The 9,865-nt window shown below is 55.9% G+C and overlaps 1 protein-coding gene across 1 annotated transcript; it reads right to left on the reverse strand.

Annotated features, from left to right (window-relative positions):
* Positions 1-4,401: 4,401 nt before the first annotated feature.
* Positions 4,402-5,861, reverse strand: MESP1 (mesoderm posterior bHLH transcription factor 1). Its single transcript, XM_080651554.1, has 2 exons — positions 4,977-5,861; positions 4,402-4,760 (listed from the first exon to the last, which is right to left on the reverse strand). Exons 1-2 carry the CDS (start codon positions 5,757-5,759, stop codon positions 4,677-4,679), a joined length of 867 nt encoding a protein of 288 aa, XP_080507680.1. The 5' UTR covers positions 5,760-5,861; the 3' UTR covers positions 4,402-4,676.
* Positions 5,862-9,865: the final 4,004 nt, after the last annotated feature.

Here is a 9,865-nt window from a genome sequence, read left to right on the forward strand (position 1 = left end):
GTGGTGCCTTTGAGAACTGCAGGGGTTCAGGAGTCCCAGTCTCCATGATAATCTGCCCACAGACTGCAAGCAGGTTGTTTTTAAAAAATATATTTTTTTCTTGATTTCAGAGAGGAAGGGAGAGGAAGAGAGAAATAGAAACATCAATGATGAGAGAAAATCCTCAATCGGCTGCCTCCTGCACGCCCCCTACTGGGATCGAGCCCACATGTTTCCTTGACCAGAATCAAACCTGGAACTCGTCAGTCCACAGGCTGACTCTATCCACTGAGCAAAACTGGCTATAGCAAGCAGGATTTTAAATATATATATTCTTATTGATTTTGAGAGAGAAAGGGAGAGGGAGAGGGAAAGGGAGAGAGAGAGATAGAGATAGAAAGAGAGAGAGGGAGAGAGGGAGAGAGAGACATCAATATGAGAGAGAAACAACCATCAGTTGCCTCCTGCACGCACCCTGACCAGGGATCGAGTCTGAAACTTGTGCCCTGACGAGGAATTGAACCGGCGACCTTTCAGTGCACCGGCCCAGGCGTGACAGCAACTTATGTATCCCCTCCTCCTTCCTCCCCCGGGTCACACACTTGCTCCTTGTTGGTGGGACACCTCCCCACGATGCTGGTACTGACTAGCTGGATGCTCCCCTTCCTCTGCACCCCAACCAGGTTCCTGGTGTGACCCTGGTATGTCCTTGAGTATGATCGGCTTAGCTGCCCCTCCTTAAAACACTGGCCCACCCAGCCAGCGTGGCGCAGTGGTTGAGTGTTGACCTATGAACCAGGAGGTCACTCGGTCAGGGCACATGCCCAGATTGCGGGCTCAGAACCCAATGTGGGAGCCGATCAATGGTTCTCTCTCATCACTGATGTTTCTATCTCCCTCTCCCTTCCTCTCTGACATCAATAAAAACATATTTTAAAAAACAGCAACACTGGCTCATCCAGCACCAGCCTCTACACGGCTCAGCTGTCCCAGCAGAAACATGGGGTCGACACACAGAAGCACGTTTCCTGCCCATGTGCACAAGGAGCTTTATTTTACACCCGAGACGCACGCACACACGCACACTTGCCTGCCAGGTCTGTGCCAAAGACCGGATTTGTCACCTAGCACCCATCCTCCTCCCCACCCCAAACACCACGTACTGGTTTCGTGAAAAATTCCTTAACCTTCCTCATCCTGATCTGTGAAATAGTGCACATCACCTGCCTCCCCCGGCTCTGAGGCTAAAATGACTTGAAATTAGATGGTGGCTTTCATGTCCGACGCCCAGCACCTGGCTTCTCCATCACGTGAGTTCGAACCTGTCAGGCTGCGCACGCGCTGTGACGAGGTGACCAGAGTCAGCTGGCCTGGCGGCGCCCCGTGCTGACGCTGTCGCTCTCTCTCTCACCATCCAGACCAGGGCACCCTGCCCAGGGCCCCGGGTGAGGTGAGGTGAGCCACCAGCCAGCTCTCTGTCCTTGAGACAGGCCGGTGCCCAGCTGTCAGAGAGGCAGCGCACCTGTGAGTAAGCACAGGCTCTGGAGCAGGGGTGGGCAAACTTTTTGACTCGAGGACCACAATGGGTTCTTAAACTGGACCGGAGGGCCGGAACAAAAGCATGGATGGAGTGTTTGTGTGAACTAATATAAATTCAAAGTAAAGGAGCGGAGGGGAGAGCAAGAGAACCGGATAGAACAGCCGGCCGTAGTTTGCCCACAGCTGCTCTGGAGTCATATTGGGGCCCAATCCCAAGGCCACCACTGAGTATCTGTATGAACACAGTATCAGCCTCTTCTTTACTGCACGTTTAAATAAATAAATAAATATATATATATATATATATATATATATATATATATATATTATTGATTTCAGAGAGGAATGGGGTGGGGAGAGAGAGAGAGAGAGAGAGAGAGAGAGAGAGAAACATCGATGATGAGAATCACTGATTGGCTGCCTCCTGATCACCCCCTATGGGGATCAAGCCTGCAACCCCAGCATGTGCCCTTGACCAGAATCAAACCTGGGACCCTTCAGTCCGCAGGCCAGCGCTCTAACCACTGAGCAAAACCGGCTAGGGCTTCCTTACTGCACTTTGCCATCCTTAACGTGGCCCTTTAGCTAGGGCTCACCTCACAGATTAGCTGAGAAATGAGAGCCTGCGACAACAGCTCACCTACCTGGTGCTGGTGACTGTCCTGTCCCTCTGAGTGGGCATGGCTCACCTTCCTGGGCGCTGGTGACTGTCCTGTCCCTCTGAGTGGGCATGGCTCACCTTCCTGGGCGCTGGTGACTGTCCTGTCTTTCTGAACTGGCATCAGGGCTTCCGCCGGTTTGGTGTGGCTGGCCCAGGAAGGGGTGGGGACCACAAGCAGTGGGAGGTGATCCGTCTCATCTCCTGCCCTCCGTCTAATTAGCAGAGCCCTGTTAATGAAAACCACACTCAGGCGCTAATAAACGGTGGGAGGCCCCCAGCTCTGCGAGGCAGCAGAGGCCCTCTGCAGGGGAGGGGCCGGCCAACAAGCCCCACTTATCTGTGAAAAGACTTGCTAATAACTTTAATTCCCCCTCCTACACTGCGGGGCCTTTGCCATGCAAATAGATTTTCTAAACTGGGTAGGATCCTGGAGAAAATGTCCCCTCCGCCCCGCTTAGGGTCCTGGGAGGGGAGAGTGACATGGGGTGGAGGTGAGGGAAAGTGGGTCTCACCCCCACTGCAGGGCCTCTGCTTTGGGATCCCACTCTCTGAAGACAAACGTGGCAGGGTGCCCCAGAAATGCAGGACAGTGACCCCCACCCCACCATGAATTACTGCCCCTGCTGGCCTGAGCAGGAGCAAGACAAACCCATGGGCATCAACACGTAAATAAACTGTGGTCTATAAATACAATGGGAAACTCCAGGGCAAAGAAATAAACCTAAGGACGGAGACACAGAAATCACCGGGGAACCTTGAAAACCGCACGCTAAGTGAAAAAAGCCAGACAGAAAAGGTCACATATCCTATGGCCCATTCATATGAAATGTTCAGAACAGGCAACTCTAGAGACAGAAAGAGAGTGATGGGCTGGGGCTGGGGTGCAGCAGAATAGGGGGGAGTGACTGCTAATGGAAACAGGATCTTGTTTTGATTGAATTTATTGGGGTGGCACTGGCTAATAAAATTATACAGGTTTCAGAGTTTCCTTCTGGGGGGGGGGGTGATGAAATGTTCTAAAATTAGTCATGATAGCATGATAGCCCTAGCTGGTTTGGCTCAGTGGATAGAGCATCGGCCTGCGGACTGAAGGGTCCCGGGTTGGATTCCAGTCAAGGGCGCATCCCCAGTAGGGGGCGTGCAGGAGGCAGCTGATCAATGATTCTCTCTCATCTTTGATGTTTCTCTCTCTCTTCCTCTCCCTAATCAATAAAAAAATATCTATTTTAAAAAATTAGTGGTGATGGCTGCATAACACCCTGAATATATGAAAATCATTCGAATATACTTTAAGGGGTGAACTTTTTATGGTATGCAAATTACATCTCATTAAAGATCTTATAAAAAGCAAATACCAAGTCCTGTGTTTCAAAAAAGGTTGAGGGGGTGGAGGGGGGAAGTAGGTATCCACAGAGGGCTGAGGGACCCTTGGACAGACGCTTTGTCCCTTGTCCACCTCACCTGCCAGGACTGGCTGCTCACCAGACCCCCTGGCCCAAGCCAGGCTCCTGGCCTCAAGCCTCCCCTCCGCCAATCTGAGTCCAGCCAACGTAGACAGGGGTGTGGCACCTGGCCTAGTTCTAGGTCAGGTGGGTGGACATGAATGCAGTTAGATGGGCCTGGCATCTCACCTAGGCCTCTGGGAGGTCAAGGTTCCGTAAACTCAGGATTGGCTCACTGTTATTTTATGTCCCTAAACCACGTGGGAGTGAAGGAAGATGGGAAAATCCCAGAGTCCAGGCCAGGATGCTCCAGCACAAGGGGAATAAAGGGCTCGGGACATGGGAAATGGCCTCTTGGAGCCAGTGTCCCCGAAGTCCCCAGAATGAATGGAGCGGACAAAATCCTACCAGTGCTGGAGGGTTGACCCTTAGTTTAGGCTTCTGCAAAATGGTTATTTGGGTATAAAATGTGTAAAGGACCCGATGCAGTAAGTATTCACTGACGACGATGTATTTTCTAGAGATCCTTTGGTTTTTTTTCCAGCCCCCCACCAGGTTCAAAGACAGACTCCATTTCCTGCCACTTTCCCATATGAAGTGCATGCTGGTTCCAGGCTGACCCGTCTGAACAGGAGGTGCTGGGGGCAAGGAAGAAGGGGTCTGGGCCTATGTGCTCTGGGGGCTGAAGATTGCAAGAAACCCTCCCAACTCTCCTATGTGCTCTGGAGGAGAGGGTGGGAGCTTTGCATCCACGCAAAAAAAAAAAAAAAAAAAGAAGTTGCCAATTGACACCAGCACAGTTTATTCACAAATAAATAAATACACCCTAAGCACAGCGCCCCACCTGCCTCAAAGCGTCCACTCTGCGGGTTCCATCGCGGCAGGGGCTGGGGAAGGTCGTCCAGGTGGCACAGGCTCTCACCGGCAGACATGCCCGTGCCAGCCTCGCCGCCACCCTCCGCCAGGGGAGGGGGTCTGGACAGGGAGCCCTTCGAAGGTGCTGAGGCCAAAAAGAGCAGTGCTCACTGACAGGCCGCCAGCGGTCCGCCATCACTTCAACTACTCAGGCCGGGGGGCCACTCCAGAGGCGAGAGGGGCATCCAGGTCTCCAGCTGGGACAGCACGTGGCCAGGAAAGAGCTGTGCGGGGAGAGGGAACAACGTGACCCTCAGCGCTCCTGGGCTCCACTCTCAGGGGACCCTGTCCCTTGCGCGTCCCCTCCCTGCCCTCACCGCTTGAGCACCCGGGCACCCCAGCTTTGAGACTCTGGAAAGCCAGAGGGGAGGCCAGGCTGCGCGTCTCCAACGCGGACACGGAGTGGCGCCCACACGACGGCGGGGGCAGGAGATACTAACCGGAGACGAGGGGCCCGGCTGCATCGCAAGCCCTTCCGGGCACGCTGCCTCCTCGTACACGGGCACCACTGCGGTTCCAGGACAGGCGGGAGGGGCCCCCCAAGACCCTGCCGCGGGGGCGGCGGAGCCGAAGCCGTGCGTCTGCGCCTGCGCGGGGCCGCCGTCGGGGCAGAGCGGGCAGCCCCGAGGGGGCGCCGCGTCGCTGCTTCGGGGGCGCGGGCGCCGGCGCCGCAGGCTGTCCTCGCTGAGGCCCAGCACGGCCGACAGGTGGCCGATGTAGCGGATGGCCAGGCGCAGCGTCTCGATCTTGGTCAGGCTCTGGCCGGCGGGCGCCACGGACGGCGGCAGGAAGCGGCGCAGCTCGTGCAGCGCGCGGGCGAGCGTGCGCATGCGCAGCTTCTCGCGCTCGCTGGCGCTCTGCCGCTGCCCGCTGCCCAGGCGGCCGCTGCGGGCGCCGCGCCTCCCAGCACGAGGGCCGCGCGCGGCGGTACGGGCGCCGGAGCGCCGGGGGCTGGGCGCGGGGCTGCCGGCCGGGGCGCTGCCCCAGGAGTTCGGGGACGAGGCGGGGGAGCAGCAGCGGCCCCGGTCGGAGGGCGGAAGAGGCTGAGCGGCGCCCCAGCCCGCGGGGAAGATCCAGGGCTCGGAGAGCGGTGGGCACAAGGGCTGGGCCATGGCAGCAGCGGCGCGGCGCGTCTCGGGGACGGTGGCCAGCGACCTTTTTATCCCCGAAGCGACCGCTCTATCCGGAGCCCGAGGTGTGAAGTGGCCCCTTCCAGGCTCCATCAGCACTTCAAAGCGGCTCGGGGCCTGGGGGGGTGGGGCCTGAACCTTTGAACCGAGGGGGGGCGAAGGTGCCGGCCGCTTGGCTGCACCAGGTTGGCCCCACCTGAGTCATGGCAGGGCACCAGCCCCTGCCACTTGGGCCTCCTGCCTGCGCCCAGCCCTGGGTGTTGGGCCAGCTCAGCAGGTAAAAGGAAGCAGGATCACAGACCTTGAAGTCCAGTACCTAGGTCTCGGGCTGTCTTCACCTGTTGGGGACCTTATGCAAATAAATGAATTTTCTTGCACCTTTGTTTCCAATTTGTATAATGGGATCCTAGGGGCCTGCTGCATCCAGGTCTGCATCAGCGGGGCCTGGGAGTGAGGCCCCCCGATTCCCGCTAGAGGTGAGGGGAACAGCAATCCATTCCTCCTCCAAGGCAGGCGGTCCTGGATGCCTCCCTCCCTAGGTGGTGAGTTGGGGGAAGCACCATGAGGAAGCTATCCCAGGCGCCTCCCACAAGCTGGCTGCATCTGGTCAGGTTGCTGGACCATCTGGGCTGAGGGAGGGGTGAGCCTGCGGCCCTGCAGGACACCCTCAGCCTGGCAGCCTCGGGGGCTTGGCCTGTTGCCACCCCTGGCCTCTGGCTGGTGTTCTGTCACTCTGGGGCAGGTGTAACAAGCTTTGCCGTGGAAATGACACAGAAAAGACATTTGACAAAATCCAACACCCCTTCAGGATAAAACTCAGCAAACTAGGCATAGAGGGGAACTTTCTCAACCGTCTAAAAGGCATCTACAGCCCTAGCTGGGTTTGCTCCGTGGATAGAGCGTTGGCCTGCAGACTGAAGCATCCTGGATTCAGTTCCGGTCAAGGGCACATGCCCGGGTTGCAAGCTCCATCCCCAGTGAGATGCGTGCAGGAGGCAGCCGATCAATGATTCTCACCACTGATATTCTCACCCTCTCTGAAATCAATAAAAACATATCTAAAAAAACAAAAAGTGCCCTGGCTGGTCTGGCTCAGTGGATAGAGCGTCGGCCTGCGGGCTGAAGGGTCCCAGGTTCGATTCTGGTCAGGGGCATGTGCCTTGGTTGCGGGCACATCCCCAGTGGGGGGTGGTGTGCAGGAGGCAGCTGATCGATGTTTCCAATCGATGTTTCTGACTCTCTCCCTCTCCCTTCCTCTCTGTAAAAAAATCAATAAATTTAAAAAATAATAATAAAAATAAAAAAACAAAAAGCAGCTACAAAGAACATACAGTTGACATCACATCAAATAGTGAAAGACTGAAAGCTTTTCCCTTACTATTGAGAAAAGGGCGAGGATGACTGCTCCTACCCACACCTATTCAGCATCTTCCTGGAGGGTCTGGCTTGTGCAATAAGAAAAAACGAGCCCTAGCTGGTTTGGTTCAGTGGATAGAGCCTTGGCCTGTGGACTGAAGGGTCCCGGGTTCAATTCCAGCCAAGGGCACATGCCCGGGTTGCGGCTCGATCCCCAGTAGGGGGTGTGTAGGAGGCAGCCGATCAGTGATTCTCTCCCTCTCCCTTCCTCTCTGAAATCAATAAAGAAATATATATATTTTTTTAATAAAAGAAAAAACGAAAGGCATACAGATGGTCTCTATTTACAGACAACATGACTGTCACATAGGAAATCTCAGAGGATTTATCTATATTGCCTACCTGACCGCTCGGGTTGGCGTCAGCACCTGTCCTAACAGCTTCTTCACGCATGATGCCATCCACTGGATGGGCCGCACCTGGCGTCTGGCTTCATGTCTTTGAGAGAAGATCTACTGTTTCGCATCCTCCATGGCTTCCAGCCTCAGGGGACCGGAGGGTGAGCTGGTAGGAAAGAAAGCAGCTTGGAACCTTCTCCCCTGGCATCTTAGCCCACCACTGCCCTCCCCTTGTCTTTATCTTCTATGCAGTGACCCACCCTGGCAGTCTGTCTCAGAATGCTTATGCCCACAGTCACAGCCAGGAGAGGCAGTGCCAACCTGCCTGGGTGCACAGTGCAGGACCCATATATACTCCCAAGGAGAGCCTGGCCCCCTCAGCCTGCAGCCGTCAGCAGGGTCTGCCCTTCCTGGACCTGGGCTGATGGATGCCTTCTTGGGCCTCCAGATTCAAGCCCAGTGACCGGGCCCCCCTTTGACCCCACTAGATGGGAGGGAACAAGTGGTTGGGCCCTGGCAGAGTGTGCTGTGCACAGCACGGGAGGGGTGCAGGGTAAAGGCTGAGAGGCAGGAGGGTGGTGGGTCTCAGAGGGCCTGGGCACTTGTGGCTAGCCTTCTGAATATAAAAATGCCTCCAATCCCCATATGGTTGTGATCTCCACTGGTTTGTTGGCAATGAGGCTCCGAAGTGAATTTGTATTTCATTAAGTACAAAATCAATTGTACGTACTTGGATAAGACCGTCCTGAGAACATAGGTCCGGCTCCTGAGGAATCTCAGATCTGGGACCTAATACCTAACCTTCACCAAGAGCTCACATGGGAGCCGCCGAGAGACCTGGAGCAGGAGAGGGCACCACAGTGCTGTGTGACAAGCGGGTCTCTGTTGCAGCGCCGAGGGAGGGTTAAAAAGACCCAGGGGTGCCCTAGCCAGTTTGGCTCAATGGATAGAGCGTCGGCCTGTGGACTGAAGGGTCCCTGGTTCAATTCCAGTCAAGGGCACATGCCCAGGTTTGGGGCTTGGTCCATAGTTGGGGGTCGTACAGGAGGCAGCCGATCAATGATTCTCTCTCATCATTGAGGTTTCTAGGTCTCTCTCCCTCTCCCTTCCTCTCTGAAATCAGTAAAAAAATATTTTTAAAAAGTTTTAAGTTTCTCACTCTCTAAAATGGTGGTGACGCCTGGTCCTATTTTCCAAAGCGTTCTTCATTAATACATGCACACAGAAACACATACTCACAGAAAACTCACACATGCTAACTTGTGGAAGTCTTATTCTGTTAGTAAATTAAAAATATAGAATAATAATAATAATAAAAATACCCAGGGGTGAGTGTGGAGACTAAGAACCCACAAAATGGCATGAAAGAGGCAGGGTCTTCAGCCCTAAATGCTAACAAATTGGAGATGCCACGTGGGAGACCCTCCCGCTCCTGTTGCCTCTGGGGTCTCTGGGCCCAGACTGTGCAAAGCCTGTGGTCAGTCGGCCTGATGGAGCCCAGTGGGGGCAGAGGAGGGACCCCCCAATCTGGAGCCTAGCCCTGCCACCTCCTGCCAGCCAGCCTCCCTCTTCCCTTCCCCATGCCTGTCACCTTTGATCTCCTTATCACCAGCCTCTCTGGTGGGTTCATTTGGGAGCTGCCCGAGTTAATGAGTTCTCCGGGCGGCAGGGCCCACACGCCCCCCCACTGGGGTGAGGACTTCACACCTCGGGGCCCAGTGTTTTGACAAGTGCCTGAGCCAGTGGCTCCTGCTCCCCTGCCCGAGCCTGGCCTTCGCTCGCCAAAGTGTAAGGCTGGGAAATGAGGCCTGGGGGCGACCCCACTGAGCAGAGGTGAGAGTTCAGTGGGGTGGGGGGCAGGCCAGGGCAGCACCCTGGTAGGCCTCCACCTTCCTGCTAGGAACCAGCCGGTCTCCTCAGACCAAGCCGGGTCTTGGGCGCTGCCCCCTTCTCCCATCTCCCAGCCCCAGTGCCCTCATTTCCCCGGCAGCCCCCTGACATACGAGTGCTAATCAAAGGTGCTATGTCAATATGCCCCTGGCAGCCCTTCATTCCTGTCCGGCTGGAGCCGGAGCCCCAGGGGAAGGAAGCAGCTCTGTACCGCCTAGCGTCAGCAGGCGCTCCTAATTTGGGGGTCCCCTACTGCCAGGGATCCTCCAGCCTTATTGTTCATGAAGCCCCCTCCTTCAGACGGCCTAGGACACCCCTCTGGAGTGTGGACAACGTGGGCTGGGATCCCTCTCCTGCCATGTCCTACCTATGTCCTACCTGTGTCACTCACTTTCCGTCTCTGAGCCCCAGCTCCTGCTTCTGTGCCTCGGGGGGTGTGGCGCCCACTGGGAAGATGTGGCGAGGATCAAATCACACCCCACAGGCGCGCTTCGTGCAGCACCCACGTGCACGCTAAGACTGCCACTTGGGGCCTGGCGCTGTGCTGGGGCTCGG

This window comes from Plecotus auritus (genome assembly GCF_963455305.1).
Source record: "Plecotus auritus genome assembly, chromosome: 15".
Classification (NCBI taxonomy): Eukaryota; Metazoa; Chordata; class Mammalia; order Chiroptera; family Vespertilionidae; genus Plecotus; species Plecotus auritus.

Bases quoted from the DNA above. Each gene is read 5' to 3' on its own strand.
- MESP1 (XM_080651554.1), bottom strand. From the start codon at position 5,759: ATGGAGCCTGGAAGGGGCCACTTCACACCTCGGGCTCCGGATAGAGCG. The intron at 4,761-4,976 runs GTTAGTATCTCC...CTCCCCGCACAG, and splicing joins AGCCGGGCCCCTCGTCTCCG to CTCTTTCCTGGCCACGTGCT.